Source organism: Mirounga angustirostris, unplaced genomic scaffold (assembly GCF_029215605.1).
Source record: "Mirounga angustirostris isolate CCGP_5_RB_7025 unplaced genomic scaffold, mMirAng1.0.hap1 SCAF_13, whole genome shotgun sequence".
In the NCBI taxonomy this organism is placed as follows: Eukaryota; Metazoa; Chordata; class Mammalia; order Carnivora; family Phocidae; genus Mirounga; species Mirounga angustirostris.
The window spans coordinates 105,022,911-105,048,270 of record NW_026991721.1 but is presented as its reverse complement, the minus strand read 5'-3'; the positions used below and the strand labels follow the sequence as shown (position 1 = coordinate 105,048,270).

The 25,360-nt window shown below is 39.0% G+C and overlaps 1 protein-coding gene across 2 annotated transcripts in view; it reads right to left on the bottom strand.

The window, feature by feature from the left end:
* The window catches only part of CWF19L2 (CWF19 like cell cycle control factor 2), a 120,852-nt gene that overhangs the window by 3,837 nt on the left and 91,655 nt on the right, over positions 1 to 25,360 (bottom strand). For both annotated transcript variants that reach the window (XM_064577514.1, XM_064577513.1), the window contains exons 13-16: positions 19,026 to 19,238; positions 13,927 to 14,043; positions 6,481 to 6,636; positions 4,293 to 4,373 (exon numbers count right to left, since the gene is read on the bottom strand). In XM_064577514.1, coding sequence (XP_064433584.1) covers positions 4,293 to 4,373; positions 6,481 to 6,636; positions 13,927 to 14,043; positions 19,026 to 19,238 — 567 coding nt within the window. The remainder of the gene's footprint in view (positions 1 to 4,292; positions 4,374 to 6,480; positions 6,637 to 13,926; positions 14,044 to 19,025; positions 19,239 to 25,360) is intronic.

The following is a 25,360-nucleotide window of genomic DNA, read 5'->3' as shown; positions in this document are numbered from 1 at the left end:
TGCAAGTTTTCCCTCCAAGCCCTAATCTGTCACTACACATTATTCAAGTGGGTCCTGATTCCTGCATATAGTCAGCACTTACTCATTTTGACACTGAATCACACGTCTACTCAACTATATGTATTTTATATTGTCCTCAAGAAGGCATGACTTGGAAGGAGATAGTATGGTATGGTGGAAAGACAGTGGTTGTCATGAAATAATACAAAGCAGTTAAGATTAGGACTTAGAGTTGTTCATGTTATAGGAAAAGCATAAGAAAAAAATCAGTTTACAAAATAGTATATAATATAAAGTGCAGAGAAGTGGGTAACTGTTTTGTGCCTTTGTGTTTTTTCATATTTTTACATTTTTAAAATATGATAAACATGTATGACCTAGACAGGAAAAAACAAAGTCAAGAGACAGATAAGGCCTTGACCACAGCTCTGCTTCTTATACCTCTGTAACCCCAGGCAAGTAATTTAACATCTCTGAATCTCCTGAGAACTGGGAAGAGCTACGAGGTTCGCTGTGAGGATGAACTAGGAAAATGCACATAAAGTGTCTAGCCCAATGCTTGGCACAGAGAGGGTTCTTCAAACACTACTGTCTTTTCTGTCTTCCAAACAACAGTGTTTTGTTTTGTTTTTTTTAAAGATTTTATTTATTTATTTGAGACAGAGAGAATGAGAGACAGAGAGCATAAGAGGGAGGAGGGTCAGAGGGAGAAGCAGACTCCCTGCCAAGCAGGGAGCCCGATGCGGGACTCGATCCAGGGACTCCAGGATCATGACCTGAGCCGAAGGCAGTCGCTCAACCGACTGAACCACCCAGGCGCCCCAAACAACAGTGCTTTGTCCAAACACGGTGGCCAAAGAGAAAACAATGGAAGGCTCCATGAGGATATTTCTGTTATCTGAAGAAGATCATCACATGTGAATCATGAATGGGAATGGCTAAAACAATGATACAGAACCACACCAACTAACACCCAGTACTTCTGGGGAGAGACAACTTGAGGAAGCAATTTGTGATGACTTTGCCCCTGCCCTCTGCTCGTATCATACTGTATTTGGCAGAAGAACGGCCCTAAAATATGTCAATGTCCTAATCCCCTATTTGCCATGAATATATTACCTGACTGAGAAGAGGGACCTCACAGATGCGATTAATTTATGGATACTGAAATGAGGGGATATCATGAAATGCGCCCATGTGGGCCCAACGCAATCACAAGGATACTTGTAAGAAAGAGTCAGGAGAGTCAGTGTCAGAGAAAGACTGTAAGATCCCACAGTGCTGGATCTGAAGATGAAGGAAGGAACCACAAGCCATGGAATGCAGGTGGCTTCTAGAGGCTGGAGAAGGGAAGGACACGGATTCTTCTCTGTGGCTTCCAGAAGGAATGCAGGCCTGCGAACACCTTGATTTCAGTCCAGTGAAACCATTTCGTATCTGTGACCTCCAGAATTATAATAAATCTGCGTTCGTCTGTGACATCACCAGCAGGAAATGAACGTACACACCAAGGGTCTCAACAGCCTGTGATGTAACTGCCTGACTCTCCGTACTTGCACACGAGGAACAGGGACTGCCACGAGCGTCTCTGTTCTCTCACCGCGGCTGCAGAGGGCACAACCGACCGTCCTGCTGGGACGGCTGTCAGTCAGGAGGCCCTGTGAAGGCTCCGCATCAAAGCTCACGCAGTTACCCCTTAGCTTCGGCTGCCTTGACCGGCCGCAGGACTTACCACTTCGCTCTCACTCTTGAAAGACACTGACAGAATGACGGCAAAACATTTTATTGATGGTAAAAAACAAACCAACCAACCCAACGAGTAATATTTGAATTTTCCCCTTTTAATACTCCAGATACTACTCCTGACTTCCTGTAATTGTCCTTGAGTTTGAATGTCTCTGGGTAAACCCAAATTTTCCTTGACATGAACCTTCCTCAGTTTTAAAAATCCCTAAATGTGCTTTTCAATTATAGCTATCACAAAATTAAACTTAAAATCATACTATTTAAAAGTTCAGGAAGAATTCATATGAAATGTTGATAAAATAGCCCTGTGAAAAATGAACACTTTTCTTGACAAGTTAGTTAGGCTACAGATCTCCCTTGTAAATTTCCATGACCTTCACCCAGACTTCACACAGGCAAAGAAATCAGATCCAGAAAGGAAACAAAATGGGCATAAAAAGAGAAGTTTATCCTCACCACAAAAAAATATAAGTCAACAAAGAATCAGAACAAATTACCACTACATAAATCTCTGCTAGAAGCCAAGGATCTACTTGAAAAAAAAAAAATCACCCCACCCCATGAAGCAGGTAAACACTTTATGAAACTACCAAGGACGCAGAACTTGAAAAGTAAGTATAATGAGGTTCTTCCAGAATAAAAATAACATTAAAGTAAGTCAAGACTGTTCACTTTGTGCTCAGAAACACTTTCATCATTTTAAAAAGACAGTGGCAGGGCGCCTGGGTGGCTCAGTTGTTAAGTGTCCGCCTTGGGCTCAGGTCATGATCTCAGGGTCCTGGGATCGAGTCCCGCATCAGGCTCCCTGCTCAGTGAGGAGCCTGCTTCTCCCTCTCCCACTCCCCCTGCTTGTGTTCCCTCTCTTGCTCTCTGTCAAATAAATAAAATCTTTAAAAAAAAAAAAAAAAGAGAGTGGAAAGCTTGTTAACTTAAAAAGTGACCTCCTCTGGAATTATTCCTAATACTCGAGTTCTCTTCACAGTTCCATCCACATAATTATTGAATCCTAAAGCTAAGAGCTCATCTGGCTCATTCCCTATCTGCTGTGACTCTCAGATACTAGGCAGTGACTTAGAAAAGGCAATGGTTGGTATTTTTGCAATGCTTCAAAGTAGAATACACAACTACCATTCCTACGAAGATCGGTTTCTCATTTTCCATATTGGTTAAGTTAATATTAAAGCCCTCAAGGTATTTAACTCAAGTATTGTGCACATTTTAAAAACAGACGTAGAATAGGTACTAGACAGTTTACCAGCAAGAAAACTGCATATACAGGGTAGCAAATGGAGAATAACACATTTCTTTTATAATTTCTACTTGGAAGTATTTTCAACGCCATTAATGTCAGGTTATAAAAAAATATTTAGTGGCACTGGAGATGATGAGAAGTGAAAAGCCCAACACAACAGATGTGCCACATTAGATACATCTTCCTACAGACTCACAGAAACAGAAACAAAGAGGGTGTTGGTGGGGGGATGGTTTGTTTTGTTTTTAAATGTACTGTCTGGCCCAATTCACCAGCAAGTAAAGAGAAGACTGTAGACAATGTTTTACCATTGCATTAAAATTATCTTTAGTAATGCAATGAAATTTCAATCTTTTGACTAAGACACGATAAATGTAATGAGAAATCCTACAAGTCCTTTATATCAGGAGTTTGGCTTTCCAAAAGAAGCAGCAGAAGAAAAATAGGCTAGTGCCATCTCCTAGAACAAAGGTCAGCATATTAAAAAAAAACTTATAAAAGTTTTAATTTAAATAAAATATTCTGGACTTTGTAGAGTATATGGTCTCTGGTGCAAACTCTCAGCTCCGCCCTTGTGGCATGAAAGCTTCCAAAAACAACACATAACAAAATGGTGTAGCTGTTCCAACACAACGAATTTACACACTTGGCAGCAGGACAATTTAGCAAAGGCTGGAGTGCCCCACCCCTGCTCTGGACCAGAAGCCCCCAGGTCCATGGTCCTCTCTGTTCTGTTCCTAGCTGTCACTCACCAAGCAACCGTACAATAAATAACTTTATGAATAGAAGAACAAAAAGGAATCCACAGTCCTGTTCTATCTCTATTCTATCGATTTTCTATTTCTAGGAAAGAGAGAGGTCATTGCAGGAGTACTCAACTCATGCGTAGCGTATCAAAGAGATGATCTGCAAATCAAGACTAACTGTGAAACACGGTTAGGAAACTCTGCCAAAGAATAATGAAGCCATAATCTAACTGAACCACTGTTTTAAAGGAACCTAACAGGAAGTCTTTGTATAAGGAAAAAAAAACAAAAAAACTGAAGAGGAGTCTGTAGGAAAGCATTTCCCTCATTATAATTCAAGTAACCAGAAGGCCCCTCTCACACTTGTCCCACAGAGGTTGCAAAGTCCATGGCAGGAGCCCCTCCAGCTGGGGGTGATCCTGCCATCAAAGTGACCTCTGATCACTCACTCAGCCAAATGGTCTCTTTCTCAAATAAGATGTGAAAAGTAATGAAGATCCTAAACACCAGGATCATTTCTTATATTGGGGGGTGAGGGGGATACTTACAGATCTTCTGATATCTTTTGAAGAGAGATCAATCAATTTCTTGTTCATGGACCATTCTTCATCAGATTCCATTATGGCTTTCTAAGAAATAGCCATTTATTAATGAAAAAATAGTTTATAAGCAAATACAAAGAGATTAAAAATAAAGTAATACAATGAATTAATCACAGGACATATTACAAATGGTAGTTCATTATTTTGAATGGGTTAAGGCTTCAATTTCTGTTATTTAAAATTGGGCCTTCTTGACTTTTTTTAAAGTCCTATCTTTAGCCAAGATATTATTTTACTCATTCTTAATTCTTGTAGTAACTTCAAGACCAACTTTACATGACAAACACAATCCTTAATAAGACTAAGCAATTTAACATTAAACATAAGTTTGCAAATATAGAAGTTCACAACTTCCTTATCTCATTCATAAAAACCTACTCAAATAAACTTGTTTCACTGCCCTTTTCCAAAATCAAGAGTAACTTATATGCTCTCTGGCAACCAAGCACTTGAACTATCTCTGGCCCTATAACAAAGAAGTAAAAATGCAGGGGAAAAAAAAATACATAGAAGTGGCATTATAAGACTTTCTAGGCTAAGCAATAGAACTAGTATTTACGGTAAAGAAATATTTAATAGAAAATCCAGGATTATGAGTATAAATACTCTCGTTTTTGTACAGTCATCAGTATTAATGAAGCAAATTTTAAACATAAAATTAACATTCAAATAAGTACTGTTTAAAAACATCAGATATACTGCTGTTCCATATTTAAAAGGCACGGGATGTTGCCTGTGTTGACACTGTAAGGTAGCACATTCAGTACGGAACTAATGCCAAGAGATGTATCTTCACTGATCATGTACGAGGTTCAGTGTAGAAGTGAGACAGGACCCCACCGAATGATGACAGCTGTCACCCAACATGGGGGACAGTGGCTGTGCCCCGTTCTACCCTACCGCCTCAATGCCGACAGTCACAATCACCTAAGACTCTACTGAAGAAGTACCAAAAAAAAAAAAAAAAAATTAAAGAAAAGTACAATAACCTCTTTCCCACCTGATTCTGTTTAACATGGAACTAGCATGGGTTTGGGGATTCTCCGGTTCACTCTCCTACTTTAATAGTATAATCCTTAAAATCAAATAGTTGTTTTGAAAAATCTCTAGAGAGGGGCACCTGGGTGGCTCAGTCAGTTAAGTGTCTGACTCTTGATCGCAGCTCAGGTCACGATCAGGGTCCTGGGATCAAGCCCCACGTCAGGCTCCGTGCTCAGCAGGGAGTCTGTTTGACAATTCTTTCTCCCTCTCCCGGTGTCCCCTCCCCTTCTCATGCATGGGCACGCTCTCCCTCCCTCAAATAAATAAGTCTTAAAAAAAAAATCTCTACAGAGAAAGTAGATTTTCACCACCTCAGTAACCTTAACAGGTCTAATAATCCTTCTTATTGGGATGTACAGTCCACATTCATGAACTTGACCATCCTATATTGTATAAATGTTGCATTGGAAAGTCTTAAAGCCCTTCACAAACATGACCTCCTTTGTTCACTGCACGTTACTAATTCATACATGGTTCGACACATAAGCATTTACGTTAGTCTATGAGTTATACTGCATTCAGCTCAGTATCAAACGACGCTATTCAGTAAAAGCTGCCTGAATATTACAATGACACTTAACTGATTAAAAACTCTAGTAAGTATATGTTCAAAAATGTATGTCAAGGTTAGACACTGGTTTCTTCTTACAAACAGCATGATGAGGTACTAAATACTAAAAGAGTATTTACTCATCTCAGCAGTTATAACCTGCACTGTGTATAACTATCATTGGGTCTTGTGAATTTCAGTAGGTTTTTGAGAACTAGGACTATAATTTTGACTTGAAAGTACTTCAAAGTAAAACCCTGAATTCCATTTGAGAAATGAGAAATTAAAATAGAAATTATAAATGACCATTTGACAGTTTATTCATACTTATAAATAAGCATGCTTTTTAAAGGTCAAAATCCCAAATGTCTCTCTACAGAAATTTGTAATACAGCAGAATCTTTTTTGTGCTTTACTTCATTTCTTTAGATAAAGTTTGATCTAAGTATATAGGGAGAAAAAAAATACAAGAAAAAAGGTAACTGTATTCGTAAAACAGCAAGGTAATAAAAAAGTATGCATGCAAAGACTATCCCCAAATACCTTAAAATAGATGGGAGCCATCTCACCCACTTCCTTTGGGAGAGGGATGCACTCATAAACCATATGACAATGCTTCTTCATGCCCATGTGTGTTTCTAAAAAGATGCAGTCCAGTCCTTTATCTTCAAACATCTTTACCAATGATTTTCGGAACATCTGAAGAAAGGAACATGGCTAGGTAAATAAAGCACTTAGAAAAAAATACAAATCATGAAAACAATAAAAGGTAAACTCAATCCCTTTAAAATAAAAAATAAGTAGTAAACAATGTTTAAATTCTATACTGTTACCTTACTTTACTTTCTAAATCTACTACATAATTTCACATATTTAAGCAACTTTTTTTTAAAATTGGAACTACTCTGCACAGTTTTATGTACATATTGGAAATGGTTCCAATAAACTAAAATAAGAAAAGAAAAAGAAAAATCAAACTCAAGTAGTAAAATATGCAGAACTGACAGTAAAATCAGAGGAAAACATCCACAAGCCAAAAAAGGTCCTTCTAGAAGGTAGGCGCAGAATTTCCTGCCAGTCTGCCTGCCTGCACTCACTCACAGCATCTTCATCAGCTGGTTCCCATGTATGTCTGCTGACCCTTCACTGGTCACTTTGCATATTCAAGTGGTCCCCTATTTTCACGGAGAATCGTGTCCTAGCAAGTATGTGAAAGTCAAACATGCTAAAGTTGAAAAGGAAGAGTGTTTCCTTTTCCCAAAGAACTCAACATTATCATACAACCCCTACTTCTTACTATCTTCTACTTGTTTATTTCCTGATTTATTTCACACACCTAAGCCTGAGGGACAGTTGTTTGTGGAGCTCAGACATGCAGTCCAGAATGTCCACATATACTCGGGACAGCCTGTGTAGAGCAGGATGAAGCCAGGGGTTACAAGACAGGGGACCAGGCTGAAGACTGGGAGCCAGAAGCCAACTCCCCAGCACCACCAAGGTGGTCTAAGAATCCTAAATTCAAACGTGGCCTTGTAGAGTGTCACATGTTTGTAAAGTGCTAAGATATTTGTCTAAGCAGGAGGAAGCAGCATTTTTTACTTAAATTTGTCAGCTGATTTATAACTTCTAAATATTTTAATTAAATTTTTAAATTATGATTGTAGATCACATGAAGAAAATACAGAGAGGTCCCGTATACCTTTAACCCGGTTTCCCCCAATGGTAACGTGTTACAAAACCACAGTCCAATAGCATGACCAGGATACTGACACGAATACAGTCGAGATACACAGCAACTCGAGCCCCGTGGGGATCCCCCCCACTGCCTGCTCACAGCCACGCTCACTCCCTCCACGGCAGCAACCTCCAGTGCACTCTCCCCTTCTGTAATCCTGGCATTTCCAGAACGTTACATAAATGCAATCACATCATCTTTTGAGGTTGCTGCTCTTCACTCAGCATGACACCCCCGGAGATTCAACCAGGTTGTCGTTCAGACACTGCCCAGGGACGGCCACGGGGAGATGGGTGTGCAGGCTCCCCACTCAGCCTCCACTGACACCAGGAACTGGGAGAGGCTACGGTTTTCAGCTGCGTAGGGGACAGGAGTTCTGGGATTCCACCAGGTCTCTGACAATCACATTACTGATCACTCGTCGCTTTTCCGTTTTGTATTCATTTTATAAAATAAGAGCAAGTAGAAAAAAACAAGAAATCAAGTAACTGTAACTTGACGTCAACTAGAAAGATACCTACTAAGCAATGGATACAGGATTTGCTTTTCATTTCTGACCACAGCTACAGAGAAATTCAACACAGTCTCTTTAGACACTCCATTTGTTGTTAAACTCAAAGTCTTGGCTAATAGCCTGTGGGGCAGCAGACTTCCCACCTATAATCTCATTACAAGGTGACTGTGAGATAAATCATTACAGATGATTAAAGATGATTGTTTCCCCTTTGAAAAATTCTCTGACTTTGGTACTATATAAAATCAAATTAATGGAGATAGTGCACACACAACGAGCTTAAGTTATTATAAAAAATAATAAGATAGAGGAGTGCCTGGGTGGCTCAGTCGTTAAGCGTCTGCCTTCGGCTCAGCTCATGATCCCAGGGTCCTGGGATCGAGCCCCGTGTCGGGCTCCCTGCTCAGCGGGAAGGCTGCTTCTCCCTCTCCCACTCCCTTTCTCACTGTCTCTCTCTCTGTCAAATAAAGAAAGAAAATCTTTAAAAATAATAATAAAATATAAACTACTGGCAGGCATAGATATCTACCTGGTAAAACTGATCAAATTTTGCAGTTGCCAAGGCCCTAATCTAATTTCTGCAAATAAAAAACCCCCTCCCCAAAAAAGCTGTTTTCTTTAAACTGTTTCACTTTCCTCTTGCTGAGCAAAAAGAAGACTAAATTTCCCAGCCCTTCAGGGGCTTAGGTGGGGCCACACTTATTCTGGGCAATGAAGCGCGTGTAGAAATGACAGCACCACTGTGTGACGAGTGGCTTCTGCGTCACTTGAGACCGTTAAAGGTAGTGTGCCTGTTGTATTCATTCTCTTTCATCCAAGGGGCTCAAAGAGAAGACCCCCACCACGGGAGAGCCTTGTCATGGAAGGGGCCTGGATACCTGATTTTATGTCTAGAGGCAATCTGCCCTGGAGAACTGCCCAACCCACCCTGCAATAGGACAGAAGAAGTTAACTTTTGGGAGGCCTGGGTGGCTCAGTCAGTTTAGCGTCTGCCTTCGGCTCAGGTCATGATCTCGAGCTCTGCATCGGGCTCCCTGCTCTGGGGGGAGTCTGCTTCTCCCTCTGCCCCTCCCCCCGCTCATGCGTGCTCGCTTGCTTTCTCTCAAACAAAATCTTTAAAAAAAAAAAAAAAAGGAAAATTACTACTAGGATAGAACTACATATTTGAAAACTAAGCTTTTTTGAAGAAGGTAGAAAGTGGATAAAAAGCAATACCAGCTACAACATGTAAATTTAGCTAATCTGAACATATCTCACAGACCTGACTTCATGTTTGCTCACAGCCCTTTCCTGCTTTAACTGTTTGGATGTTCGTTCTAGATACTCTCTGGACAACACTGAAGAAGACAGACTCCAGAGGTCATGAATTAAAAATGAAAACTTGGAAGACCTAAATTAACAGTGATACAGGAACTGCTCAATATTATATATAAACATCATACAAATAGTTTCGAGGAGGACATACACACACACACATTGAAGTACTTCTCTCTGCATATAAAAGCCTTTAATTTAAAAATATGAGTTTAATGACATAATTTAAGGTTATCCACTCCACTAAAGCAGGATTTTCCCGAAGCTCACTATAACACATACACTATACATATTGAAATAATATTCATTCTTTAAGTTATATGACAACCAAACATCGAAGAAAGTTTTTTAGTTCATTATTATAAGATACGAAAACTATTCTATGCTTCAGAGAGATAGAGATACCCCATGTTATGGGGATGACATAAAATTTCCATATTTTTAGTAGAAAAAACTCCATCCACTGGGTAATCACTATTTTCCACATTTCTAAACTATGACTATTCACCCAAGTGCCATTCCTCATTTAGTTAAACACATCTGGACTAAAATATCTTACAATATATCTAAGTAAGCTATACTACAGAGTGTTGCAATTCTTTTTTTTTTTAAGATTTTATTTATTTGAGAGAGAGAGAAAGAGCGAGAGCAAAAGCAGGGGGAAGAGTCAGAGGGAGGGAGAAGCAAGCTCCCCGCTGAGCAGGGAGCCCAATGCGGAGCTCAATCCCAGGACCCTGGGATCATGACCTGAGCTGAAGGCAGATGCTTAACCCACTGAGCCACCCAGGTGCCCCGAGTGTTGCAATTCTTAATTAGTATAAAGTCACATTACAACAATTCAGGTAAATGTAAGTACAAAATTTTGAAATGAAAATTAAAGTATTTTACTTGAAACTATCAAAGCTATTTAGGATTGATCATATAATATCAATACTATAATTTATTCAAGTTTTCTAAATAGAGCATGTCTAAAGTTATCCCACGAGAAATATTATGAGATAGAATACAACATATATATTTAACTCTATACCCTTCATGGAGTGACCACTCAAAAATAAATTTTACAATTATTAAAGTAATTTTTAAAAGAGTAATTAAAGTAATTTTTAAAACAGTCCAGATTTAAGAGAACAGAAAGACTGAGAGAAGATTCACCGAAAATCAGATCACCCCATAATATCGGACTTAAACACTGGAAAGCTGGTTCACACCCGAGTGGTGTGTGGTGTGGGGGTTGGTTAGCAGGGAGACTGTAAGAAGGAAGCCACGCTGCACTGCAGAATCCTCAGAAGGCTCAGGAATTGGCAGCACCAAGTTGTTACAGAAGTAGTGTGAAGGTGTAGCCAAAAAACAAATGGCACGGATGAAAATCTTGGAAAACGAAGCAATTAACACGCCGATACCCTCCTGACACTGGCAGAACACTACAGGATTATTCTTTGGAGAAGGTACACAAGAAAGCTGCTGGGCTGGGAAAATCAGACACAGCCGAGAGTATACAGTTTGAAAACAGGGGCATGACAGGAGATACTGAGGGTTCAAATTCTACCACCCCAGCCTTCTGCCCCAACTCAGCTGCCAGGACACTAGCAAGATGTTTTAGATGCACTTGGTAAGAGACAGAAAGAGTGGTCTCTGAAGAGTCTGATCGCCCCACGGAAGAGACCTAACAGTCCAATTCTGGAGGTTTCCCAGGGAAACGGCCCCATCACACCACTCAGCAGTGAAGCCCAGTGTACATAAGGACCCCACCACCACACCACTCACCTGGGATACTTAAAAAATGGACCTAGGGTGTCTGACTATAACATAAGCTCAAACATACCTGTCAAACTGGTAAGAGTAACTTTAAAGGGGACCTAAGTTTCACTATATATATTTAATGAAACTAAAAATTTGGATCTTATTCAGTCAAAATCTGTGATTATTCCCACATGCTGTGCTGAAACTTATCTTTGCATTTTCTATTAAATAAGATCTAAAATTAAATTTAAATGTTACTAGAGGATGAAGATAAAAATCACGTAAAAGAAGTGGCTCCTTCATTTGTAAACAGTATTTTTTCCTAAGTCAAATAATTTTTGTTATATATTCTCTAGAAGGGGCAAATAACCGTAAGGATATTTAACAGGCATAATTAATTTGAAAAAAATTTTAAAGATATTTTGAAGTAATCTCTACACCCAATGTGGGGCTTGAACTCAAAACCCCAAGATCAAGAGTCACACATTCCACGGACTGAGCCAGCCAGGTGCCCCAATTTGAATTTTTGTACATATTTGAAAATAAGAACAAAAATCGCCTTATTTCTTTAAATAAGCTAGAATCAGATACTTTATTTGTTCACCATCTTATACTAATTTATAACTTGTAAGAATTTCTTCTTTTATCATAAGAAAAGAGCCATAATGCTATTATTTGTATTAAATAACTTGGCTTTTATCCCTCATTCAATTTTCCATAATGCATATGGCTCACAAAATCCACTAAATTATAATGTAACCTATATGAGAATATACCATACCTTTGGGCAGAAGCAATGATTTTATCTCTGCATTTCTCATTACACCTGGATTATCTTATATTCATGTACTCAATGTCTCCTGAACTGGAATGAATTTCTTCTTTATCCACCTCAATGTTTTCCATCAAGTAGCTTAATTTCTTACAGAAATATAAAACACACAGACTAGATTCCTATATTACTTAAAATCTCTTTGGCACTGTATTTTGCTCTAAGTTAAATCAGTTTTGCATGTATAAATTTTTTAAAGACATTCCAAAAAAGTCTCAAAATAATTCTGAAAACCAAATTTGCATACTTTCCACTTTAAATTATTTGCTGCACTGGCATCCACTACTAGAAAAAAATTTTTTTCCACATCAAATATTTTTGTCCACATTCTTGCCCCTACTCGGCCACAGATTCATTGAAACAGTATGCCCTTTACCTTTCACAGCATAAACTGAAAGATTACAAGGAGTAAGAGAGTGAATTTGGTAATATGCAGTCAAAATATCTCCTCTTCCGGGTGTTATGCTGAGCGAAATAAGTCAATCAGAGAAAGAAATGTATCATATGACCTCACTGATATGAGGAAATCTTAATTTTAGGAAACAAACTGAGGGTTGCTGGAGTGGTGGGGGGTGGGAGGGATGGGGTGGCTGGGTGATGGACATGGGGGAGGGTATGTGCTATGGTGAGCGCTGTGAATGGTGTAAGACTGTTGAATCACAGACCTGTACCTCTGAAACAAATAATACATTATATGTTTAAAAAAGAAGAAGAAGAAGAAGAAGATAGCAGGAGGGGAAGAATGAATGGGGGGAATTCGGAGGGGGAGATGAACCATGAGAGATGATGGACTCTGAGAAACAAACTGAGGGTTCTAGAGGGGAGGGTTCTAGATGGGTTAGCCTGGTGATGGGTATTAAAGAGGGCACGTATTGAATGGAGCACTGGGTGTTATACACAACAATGAATCATGGAACACTACATCAAAAACTAATGATGTAATGTATGGTGATTAACATTAAAAATTTAAAAAAATATATTTCCTCTTTCAGCATCTTTGTCAGCATGATACAAAGACTAAGTATACAGTCTCTTCTGAAGTCTTACAATTTTCACATTTTCTAACTAGGGTTCCCTGTAACCCCTACTCAATTTCAAGTATTAGGAAAACAAGAGCTTTCTTTCTTTTCTTTTTTGGTCATTATGAGGTCTTGAGATAATTCAGGAGCAATTTCACCCATGTTGTGCCTTTTAGTTTCTTACAGAATCAGACACACACACACACACACACACACACACACACACTCACACACACGAAATCCTTGAATTCAAAAGCTGGGCCAGGTTATAGAGGGAAAAGTATAGAAATAAAGGCAAAATCACAACAACAGAGGCCAATTCCATCATAGGAAAACATGGCAACTGCTGGATATGAACCTCTAACTTCCAAAATTTATTTTTATTATCTGAAAATATCTTTCCTTTTGGCTATAATCTATTAGCTTACTGTGTTAAGAATCATCATCTCATGTTCCACAAAAGCATGGACTAGAAATCTTACATTGATATTTTTAAGTAAAAATAATTATTACTTTGTCACAGTTTATTTAGTGCACAAAAACTTTCAGTTGTACACCTGAAACTAGTGTGTTATACATCAATTAATTTCAATTAACAAAATTTCTAGAAAAGCTTTCAAAACATGGAGTACAGCAGGGAAATAAAATTAAAAGGTAGTGAGTGGTGAAAACACCATGATCCACAGGTATACACAACTAGGAAAATGTGTACAAACGTGTAAGTTCAGAAAGTAAGATCACTGGACAAAGGTATAAAAACCCATTGGAATTTGTAACGATAGTCTGTAAGACTGCTCATGAGCATTACAAGGATGAGCATGAGCACGCTGACCTGAATTTCCTCCCAGACGTCTTCATCCAGTAAGGTGGCCGCTCTGTGGTGCTGCGAAGGGACTATCAGGCAGTGCCCCTCGGTGAGAGATCGGAAGTTGGGTAAACATAAATACACCTATGGGGAAAAGATTGCAGACTGAAACGTTACTGTATTTACTCTCCACTGTGACAAATGACCCATGGGAAACATGGCTAACGTTTAATAAGGTTTACTTGTTTACAAGCAATGTATTTTATTTCAATGTTCTTAAAGATACCTGATATTTTTCTAAAACTTGTAAAGGCCATGAAGATAGATTTTAATAAACTGCAAATTTACAGCACAAGTCTCAATTTTAACTGTTATATGTATATCTGAGATTGAGCTTACCTAAGGGCAAAATGAATGACACTTTTTCCTTATTCTGAGAAAGCTTTTGCTTCTTGAAACAACACAATTTTTGGCAAGAATGAAAAAATACATGAGTTGGTAATGATAGAGAAGTCTAACTGGTGCCTATTTATCAGAGAGTCCTTCTCTCATTGGCCGAGCAGAGAATTAACCCAACTGAGAGAGAAAGGAAATGTGCTCTGTAGGAGCTTTACTGCTTTGGTTAAGTTCTATTTAAATACATGTATTACCTTCACATTGGTGCTATTTTTTTCACTATACACAAACTGTCTTTTTAAAAAAGGTCAATTAGTATATATGTAGTGAGCAGTGTTCACAAGGAACATAAATAATATTCTGCAAAGGGGCTTGGTCTTATTTTCTATTATTTTTTTGTTAGGTTTTGGCTAGAAATATTTTTTTTTTCAAAGATTTTATTTATTTGACAGAGAGAGACACAGCGAGAGAGGGAACACAAGCAGGGAGATTGGGAGAGGGAGAAGCAGGCTTCCCGCCGAGCAGGGAGCCCAATGCGGGGCTCGATCCCAGGACTCTGGGATCATGACCTGAGCCGAAGGCAGACGCTTAACGACTGAGCCACCCAGGCGCCCCGGCTAGAAATATTTTGTATGGCAGACAATATTATTTAACAAAATAATGCAAAATTTTAAAGCTTTGCTGAGAGAGGACAAAGTAGGAGTGGATACGGAAATTAACCTAAATTTATAGTAAAATCATAACCACATTCAAAGTTAAAAACATCAGTACTGATTCATTAATTGTACCAAATTTACAACTTGTAAATTGCTTACTACTGTCAGATGTTAATAATAGAAGAAACTGGACATGGTGTATATGGAACTCTGTACTGTCTTTTTAATTTTTCTGTGAATCTAAAACTATTCTAAAAAACAAAGCTTACACCCAAAAAACAAATAATCAAGTCAAAAAATGGGCAGAAGACAGGAATAGACACTTCTCCAAAGAAGACACACAAATGGCTAACAGACACATGAAAAAATGTTCATCATCATTAGCCATCAGGGAAATTCAAATCAAAACCACATTGAGATACCACCTTACACCAGATAGAATGGCAAAAATTAACAAGGCAAGAAACAACAAATGTTGGAGAGGTTGTGGAGAAAGGGGAACCCTCTTACACTGTTGGTGGGAATGCAAGTTGGTGCAGCCACTTTGGAAAACAGTATGGAGGTTCCTCAAAAAGTTGAAAATAGAGCTACAATACGACCCAGCAATTGCACTCCTGGGTATTTACCCAAAGACACAGATGCAGTGAAAGGAAGGGTCATATGCACCCCAATGTTCATAGCAGCAATGTCCACAATAGCCAAACTGTGGAAAGAGCCGAGATGCCCTTCAACAGATGAATGGATAAAGAAGATGTGGTCCATATATACAATGGAATATTACTCAGCCATCAGAAAGGATGAATACCCAACTTTTACATCAACATGGATGGGACTGGAGGAGATTATGCTAAGTGAAATAAGTCAAGCAGAGAAAGTCAATTATCATATGGTTTCACTTATTTGTGGAACATAAGGAATAGCATGAAGGGCATTAGGAGAAGGAAGGGAAAAATGGGGGGGGTAATCAGAGGGGGAGACAAACCATGGAAAAATGGGGGGGTAATCAGAGGGGGAGACAAACCATGAGAGACTGTGGACTCCGAGAAACAAACTGAGGGTTCTAGAGGGGAGGAGGGTGGGGGGATGGGTTAGCCCGATGATGGGTATTAAGGAGGGCATGTACTGAATGGAGCACTGGGTGTTATACGCAAACAATGAATCATGGAACACTACATCAAAAACTAATGATGTACTGTATGGTGACTAACATAACATAATAAAATTTAAAAAAAAGTAAAGCACAGTGTTAAGGCAAGGTGGAAGAAGACTTTTATTTTTAAAAAAGGAGAGAGAAGGGAGGGACAGCTGATGATCACAAGTTATTTCTAACTCTGTGACTCTAGTGAGTACTAATACAGCTTCATTAATATATCTGCTTTGAAGACATCAATTTTAAATATCAGAAATTCAGGGTGATGGAGAATTACTGAATTGCTTTGAAATACTATTTATTGTTTCAACTAAATGGCAAAGTAATTCCTTAGAAACTCAAAATCATATATGATTAACTTAGGTAGTAACTAAAAGGAATAATTCATTATTGTTTATTCAGATGAATTAAATGACCCATTAGTCAGATATTGTAGGACACAGAAGAAATTCCTTCTAATCAATATTTCTACATTAAAATATTCCAATACAAAAGGCTGAACGTCGATGGTAGTTTCTAGAGCAAAGGTAGCACAATAAAGCATAGGTGGGGAAAGGAGAGGCTCAAGTGGTTTTTTAAATGAAACCAAAGTGCAAAGACAAGTCCACAAGGGAACAAACAGATCAGCCAACTCTTGGGAAGTTACAGGCAAAGAGAAGGATTTAATACCATTAGACAAGACTGCTTCTAAAGTGTGGGTTACCCCACTGCAGAAGAGGACCACCAAGGAAAACAGGGAAAGGCAGGTTGTGAGAAACAGAAAATGTCTGTTCACTGGCCAGCCGTCTGCTTTCACAAGTGGACTGAAAAATGCCTACGTTGGGATGCAGCCTACCCAGCAGCCTACCCAGCAGGAAGCCAACAGCAGGTCCGTGCACTCAGCTCCTGTGTGCCTCCCTGGACACAGCCCGTTCCCAGCACCGGGGACATGAAGAACCCACTGGAAAAATTCCAAACTTCCCCTCAAGTACGTAGGAAACATTTAAGTGTCACTTTATGTTTGATCTGTTCCCCCACTTTTTAAAGATGGGGATCAAACTAAAGAGGAATGAAATATGTATAATGTCATAATTACAAAAATTTTACTGTTTATGTAAAAGTCTGGGAAATAATTCAGACAAATTAATACAAGTAACTGGTTATGGTGCGGGTTTTTTTAATTGAATAAATTTTAAATGGGAGTTTTACATTTACCTTTTTGGTAAAGTTTGGAAGGAAAGAAAGAAGCAGAAGAAGGGTAAGGAAATAAAGAAACCAAAATATAAACTGATAAGTCAACAATCTTAACAACCTACAAATATTAAAGACTAGAGTTGGAATGGAAACACCAACGCCAGTTCATTGGATACATAAGGTGTATGTCACATGCATGTGAGAAACAAATTAATAAATAAACACGCATATGTACGGTGCCCAAACTATCAGTGCCTGAACTAGCACTCATTCATTCAACTTCCTCTCCCACTCCACTCCAGCTACCCTGGCCTCCCCGCTCGGTGAATGCCAAGCGCATGCTCTCCTCAGGGCTCCTCACTCACTGATGCCCCAACCTGAAACAGGAGTCATTCCGATCTTCATGTTGCTTGCTCCTTCTATCTTTCATAGCTTTACTAAAATACTTCCTCAAAGGGGCCTTCTGACCACTGTCTCAAAAAGTCCCATCATTTTGGGCACCTGGGTGGCTCAGTTGTTAAGTATCTGCCTTCGGCTCAGGTCATGATCCCAGGGTCCTGGGATCAAGCCTCACGTCGGGCTCTGCACTCAGTGTGGCATCTGCTTGAGATTCTCTTCTCCCTCTGCCCCTTCCCCCACACTGTCTAAAATAAGTAAATATTTTAATAAAAAAAGTAAAAATAATAAAAATAATAAAATAATAATTTAAGGGGCCCCTGGGTGGCTCAGTCGTTAAGCGTCTGCCTTCAGCTCAGGTCATGATCCCAGGGTTCTGGGATCGAGCCCCACATCGGGCTCCCTGCTCTGCGGGAAGCCTGCTTCTCCCTCTCCCACTCCCCCTGCTTGTGTTCCCTCTCTCGCTGTGTCTCTTTCTGTCAAATAAATAAATAAAATCTTAAAAAAAAAAAAAAGTCCCATCATTTTATCCCATTTCCACACTTTATTTGCTTTAGGACAACACTTTTCTTTAGTTAGGACAATTATTACTTTATTCTCTGCCCTATTTTACTACAACACAAGCTCCAAAAGTACATCTGAGTCTACTTTTCCCCAGTTACTAATAAGGGTCTTGTATGTATCAGGTACACAATAATTATTTACTTATATTTAAGTGTAAGTCGCCAAATATTTCCTGAAGTGACTACAAACACATATTCTTGGTATACAATGGGATATATGTTTGGTAAACAACGGGCTACATGCTTCGTGTACAATGATGACTAAGACTTACTTTCTGTTCTTCATAGAACTTACAGACTATTAGGAGAGGGACTCAAAAAGTGAGTAAAATACAGTAAAATTTTTGGAATTATGAGATATTCTATGAAGAAACAAATAGGTTCTTTGACAAAGTAAGGAAAGAAGCAGAAACCACTTTAGCCTGAGTATTTCTGAAGTGATTTTAATACTAAGTATCAAGTGCCGACCATGAAAATAAGGTCATACAGCTGGTAAAGGGCAGAGCCAGAAGCTGAGTCCAGTTGGGCCAGCTCCAGAGTTCAGAGCCTCAAGCACTTCCCAATTTTGCTTCTCTAACAGGCAGAATCACACAAAATGTGAGCTTCATGTCACCTAAATACTTACACTCGCTCTAAAAAAGATTCTAAGAATCATGGGAAGTTAGAAAAGAAAAATATCTGAAACACAGAATAAGAAGACAGACTGGAATCCTCTAAGCGTCTCAAGAAAGAGGCAAATCTGCACAAAGCACTACATCACTTCCTCAGGGCAATAAATGTTCTATTTCTTACCTTAACACCTATGGCAACAATGAGGTGCTTGGGAAACTGAGAGCTATCCAAACAATACAGACATCTTTCCATCTGTGCAGCCAGACTCTGGTGCTCGGCAATTGCTTTCCTCCTCTGGTTCTCTTCCTCTTCACCAGAACGTTCTTTCTCAGCTGCTTTGGAGACAAACAGGTCATCGAGAGTGTAATAGTCTCCATCTGTTTTTCCCATAAACTGAAAAACCAAAATAACAGTAGTGGGGAGAAGGCAGTGGTTAACATTTTACTGTACTGTAGCTACTGAAGTCCTATCTGTAAGTTCTACAGTAAAACTTTTAAATTAAAAAAAAAAAGAAGAAAAACATGATTAAAAATTTAAGCTTGATTTTCAAGGTCAATCAATCCTCATCAACATCATCATCATCCCAGCTCCAGTTTACCGTGTATCTACCACGTAAAATTTTATGCAATGTGATTGTTTTATACTTCCCCGCGAGAATGAGACCATTATCGTTTCCATTTACTAGATGAGGAAACTGAACTACGGAGAAGTTAAGAACTTCTTTCATTTTAAAATCAGCATATGCTTCATAGAGAACATAAACATTTTTCAACTCTATCTCCGGGCGGCTTCTCCGCACCTCCCCAAACATCAACTGTAGCCAGGGTGATGCTTTTAAAACACAAATTTTATTTACTTATTTTATTTATGTCCTCAGAGAACTCCACATTGTGAACAGGATCACGTTCAGGCTCTGTTTTGCCTTCAAAATCATAGAAACAGACAAGCATAATGGTTAAAAGCTGGGACTCTCTATAGAGTCAGAGTGACTGTGGTGAAGTTCTAGCTCCTGTCTGTCTTAGCCTTGGGCAAGTTATTTAAACTCTCTGTGCTCCCTGCACACTTCATTTCCTCATCTCACAATGGCTGTAACAATACTATCTACCTAATAGGTTATCTTGCTTAATCCTCACAACACACGCCTGGCACACAGGAAGGACTCACAAAAGTTGAGCCACCATTACTATTACAATCTTCACAATCTGGCATCGGTGACCTTTCTGGTCACATGTGACTACATCCCTAACTTTAGGCGCTGGTCATCATCCTATTTTCAGTCCCCCAAAACACTGCTACCTTCAGGCTTCACAACACACTGCTCTCTGACCAATTCTGCCCCCAACTGTGCCAATCTACTCCCACTCCTTTTTCAATCTCAGGCTTCGATTTAGTTGTTACCTCCAAAAAAGAACTTTCCTGGATCTTCCAAGATCCACTGGTACTGTATTCCCATCAGTTTCACGATGACCACACTTCATCATAACTTCTCATTAACTGGGTTTTTCTTCCATTAGACTAAGTTCTAAGTACTATTAAGTCTACTAAGTACCAAAAGAGAACTGTCTTTTTTATCATCAAATACAAAGCAATAGCAAGATGCTTGGGTTTTATCAGACATGTAGAAAGATTTGAAAAGAGCTAGAATGGCTGAATTATGTCAGAAAAAGTAGAATTCAAAGCAAAGAATATTGAAGGAGATAAAAGGTCATTTCACAATGATAAAAGGGTTACACCATCAAGAGGACATAACAATATTGAAATTTATACACCTAATTACTGAGTTTCAAAATATATGAAGCAAAAACCTGATAGAACTGCAGAAGAAAAACACAAATCCACAAATGTAGCCAGAGATTTAAATACCCCTCTTTCGGGCGCCTGGGTGGCTCAGTCGTTAAGCATCTGCCTTCGGCTCAGGTCATGATCCCAGGGTCCTGGGATCGAGTCCCACATCCGGCTCCCTGCTCTGCGGGAAGCCTGCTTCTCCCTCTCCCACTCCCCCTGCTTGTGTTCCTGCTCTCGCTATGTCTCTCTCTGTCAAATAAATAAATAAAATCTTTAAAAAAAATAATAAAATAAATAAATAAATAAATACCCCTCTTTCAATAATTGATAGAACAAGGAGAAAATCAATAGGCATATTGAAGACCTGAACAACCTATGAACCAGTTTGAAACCTGACACTGACAGAAAGTCTCTCCAACATCAACAGAATACACATTCTTCTCAAGTGCAGAGAGAACATTTACCAAGAGATGACATTCATGGTCATAACGCAAGTCCTAATAAATTTAAAAGGATTCAGGTAACATAAAGTATATGCACTGAGCACAACGGAATTAAATTAGAAATCCCAGCAGAAACACATAAGGAAAATTGCCAAGTATTTGGAAATTAAATAGCCCAGTTCCAAATAACCCATGTATCTATCAAATAAATAAATAAGAAAATCAGAAAGTATTTTGAAGTGCAATAAAATACAGGTGAATCTGGGGGTTGTTGCTAAAGCAGTACTGGGAGGGAGAACTGTAGCACCATCAGAAAACAAGAAAGGCCTCAAATCAATAATATCAACACCACCTTAAGAAAGCTAAAAAATAAATAAATAAAATAAAATAGAATGTAAACAAGATTTCTAAAATGTCATTATTGATAGAACCAGGTAAAAATTAGAAACTAGGTATGAACTTTAGTAGTAAGGAGTCTCTCCGAGCACATTAGCTTCCTTGTCTATACTAGAATTTATTTTTTATCTTCTACTTTTTCTCCATATTAATTCTTGCAATATATCTCTCTATTCTTGCAGGTTCATTTATGTGAACTGCCCTGATTTACAATTATTTTAACTTCAGACCTTGATCTCAACTACAAGATAATTACATTTTGAAAAATATCAGAACTAGTCACTAATTATTTTCAGAGCGACCCACCATGTGCTAGGTACTAACAGAAACCTTAAGTAGTGTCTCATCCGAACATCCCTACAACATAGGAACTGTCATCCTCACTTGTAGGATTTAAAAAACGAGGCTTAAGAGAGACTAAAAACTTCATCAAAATCACACAGCTAGTAAGAGACAGAAGCAGGAATCCAACGCAGGTTATCTGACTGTAAAAATGAAGAGTGTATGACATACAGTGAGCCTCCCTCACTTACGAAATCCATCTTTAAAAGACAGGCAGGGTGTATTTTAAATATAGTCTATGAAGCAGCACAGAGAATGAGAGGAGACCTTAAATCTCACCTAGAATAAATACACCCAACTGAGTGAAGGTACTAATCAGAGAGAACACAGACTTGGAGTAGGTCCTTCTCTCTGCTGACGTGTATTAGTAGGAGCAGAATACATACTTCCACATGTACGTGTACCACATACGATATATTGCTATAAAGCACCGTTATTAAATACCAGCTCATGGGGCACCTGGGTGGCTCAGTCAGTTAAGCGTCTGCCTTTGGCTCAGGTCATGATCCCGAGTCCCACAGTGGGCTCCCTGCTCAGCGGAGAGTCTGCTTCTCTCTCTCCCTCTGCCCCTCCCCTGCTCGTGCTCTCTCTCTCTCTCAAATAAATAAAATCTTAAAAAAAAAAAAAAAAACATGTCTTTCTCTGATTGACTTATCATAAGAGATCAGGGAATATGTTCAATTCAAATCAAATCCTTTGTATATGGAAGACAGTACTTCTGTTCTTTAAATCTATGCTCCATGGATGTTGCCAAACTTCTCTGATTTATTCATAGTTTTGAATTAAATAGAGTACAGTCTTGTCTCTTAAATCTGCATAATTCTTCAACACAATACAAAATTGAATTTTCAACATAACTACAATTCCCTCCTCCTATGCCCTCTAATTATTTGAATTTTTCCCATTATCTTCTATTTGGGCTTTGATCCAAAATGCTTTTAATTTATAAATCGTGTACACATCTTCTGTGACCTTCACGTCACCACCTTCCTATACTTGACAACAAAAAATTTTCAGCAGACAGAATGTTAACAGAAAGTGGAGAATTGAGTCTACGAAGTGGAAAAGCAAAACATTTGCTGGCGGAAAGGAGGTGAAGAAAGAAAAGAGGGGTATGAAAATAAGACTCTCATCATTTAGACAGACTCCTAAAGAAAGCTGATGGGATGGTATAAGCTGGAGTTCATACATCATATTTTAAAACTCTGAAAATCTCTTTTTCAAACAAGTCAGAAAAATGTGATAAAAAAATTATGACATTAAAAAATATCAAAGAAAGGAGCATCACCAAAAGCGATCTATAGATTCAACACAAAGCCTATCAAAATCCCAATAATGTTTTCTGCAAAAATAGAAAAACCCATCTTAAAATTCATATGGGATGGACCTCAAGGGACTACAAAGAGACAAAATAATCCTGAAAATGAACAAAGGTAGAGGTCTCACACTTCTTGATTTTAAAACTTACCGCAAAGCTACAGCAACCAAAACAGTGTAACAGACCAGTGGAATAGAAGAGAGAGCTTAGAAATAAGCCCTCTCATATATGCTCAAAATATTCTCATCAAGGGTGCCAAGACCATTGAAAGGGGAAATGACAGTCTCTTAAACAAATGGTGCTGGGAAAACTGGATATTCACATGCAAAAAAAAAAAAAAGTTGGACCCTTAATTTATACCATATATAAAAATTAACTCAAAACAGGTCACAGACCTAAACTTAAGAACTAAAACTCTAGGGCGCCTGGGTGGCTCAGTTGGTTAAGTGACTGCCTTCGGCTCAGGGCATGATCCTGGAGTCCCGGGATCGAGTCCTGCATCGGGCTCCCTGCTTGGTGGGGAGTCTGCTTCTCCCTCTGACCCTCCCCCCTCTCATGCTCTCTGTCTCTCTCATTCTGTCTCAGATAAATAAATAAAATCTTTAAAAAAAAAAAAGAACTAAAACTCTCAAACTCTTGGGAAAAAATCATAGAGGAAAAGCCTCCTGACATTAAATTTGGTAATGATTTCTTGGTTATGACAACAAAAGCACAGACAACAAAGAAAAAACAGATAAGCTGAACTTCATCAAACTTATAAAAACCATTGCACCAAGGGACACTGTCAACAGAGTGAAAAGGCAACCCAGAGATTGGAGGAAATCTCTGCAAATCGTATATCCAAAATATATACCCAAAGTATATGAAGAACTTCAACAATAGCAAAAAAACAGAAAAATGAAAACCGAGCAACCTGATCCAAAATTAGGCAAAGGTTCTGAGCAGACATTCCCCCAAGGAAGGTCCACTAACGGCCAATCAGCACAGGAGAAACTGCAAATCAAAACTACAGTGAAGTTACTGCTTGAGGTTCACGAGACGGCTGGAATCCAATAGTCAGGTACTAACAAGTGTTGGCAAGGATGCGGAGAAATCAGAACCTTCACACACTGTTGGTGGGAATACGAGATGGTACAGTTTCTTTGGAAAACAGTCTGGTAGTTCCTCAAACAAATATAAACTAATAAATAAACAATTAAACATATGGATAACCGTATGACCCGATAATCCCACTTCCAGATATATACCTAAGAGAAATGAAAACACATGTCTAACAAAAACTTTACATAAATCTTCATAGCAGCATTATTATTCATAACAGCCAAAAGACAGACACAGTCCAAATGGCCATCGACTGATGAACAGATAGACAACATGTGTAAAATCTGTCCAACAGAGTATCAGGAGGCTACAAAACAGAAAGGAAGCGCTCACACCTGCTACGACAGGGACTGTAAAAACATCACGCTACACGCAAGACACCAGTCACAGAAAATCACGATACTATACATGAAATATCCAAATCCGGGAAATCTGCAGAGACAGAAAATAGATCTGTGGCTGTTCAGGGTGGGGATGGAAGGGGGCTGAAAGGGTTAGTGGGTGACAGCTAAAGGCTACAGGGTTCCTTCGTGAGATGATAAGAATGTTCTAAAATCGACTGTGGCGATGGTTACACATGTCTGTAAATATGGTAAAAACCACTGAATTGTTTACTTTAAATGGGTGAATTGTAGGCCACATGAATCATATCTCAAGAAAGTTGTTAAATAAAAAATTAACATTGCCCAAAGAAAGGTCTGGCCCTTGCCTTCTGCCCTTAGAAGGAAATCTTGAAACCCCTGGAATGTCCTGCCTGTTAAGAGTGGCTCTGTTTAACAAACAAAAAAAAAAAGAGTGGCTCTGTTGTCCTGGGGGCCCTGGGTCACACCACAGAGTCTATGCTAACGATGTGATTTATGGTGCAGGCTTGGGCCACACGGCATCAGCTCCACCTCAGGTCATCCTCACAGGCAATAAACCATTTCTATAGGACCAAACCCCAACAAAAACCCTGCACGCTAAAGCTCGGGTGAGCTTCCCTAGTTGGCAATACTCTGAGTATCTTTCACACATCACTGCTGGGAGAAGTGAGTGCTGTCCACCACTCGCTGGGAGAGGACAAATGGAAACTTCACGCTTGGAACCTCCCAGGCTCAGTGCCATGCGCCTCTTCCCTTGGCTGACTTTCT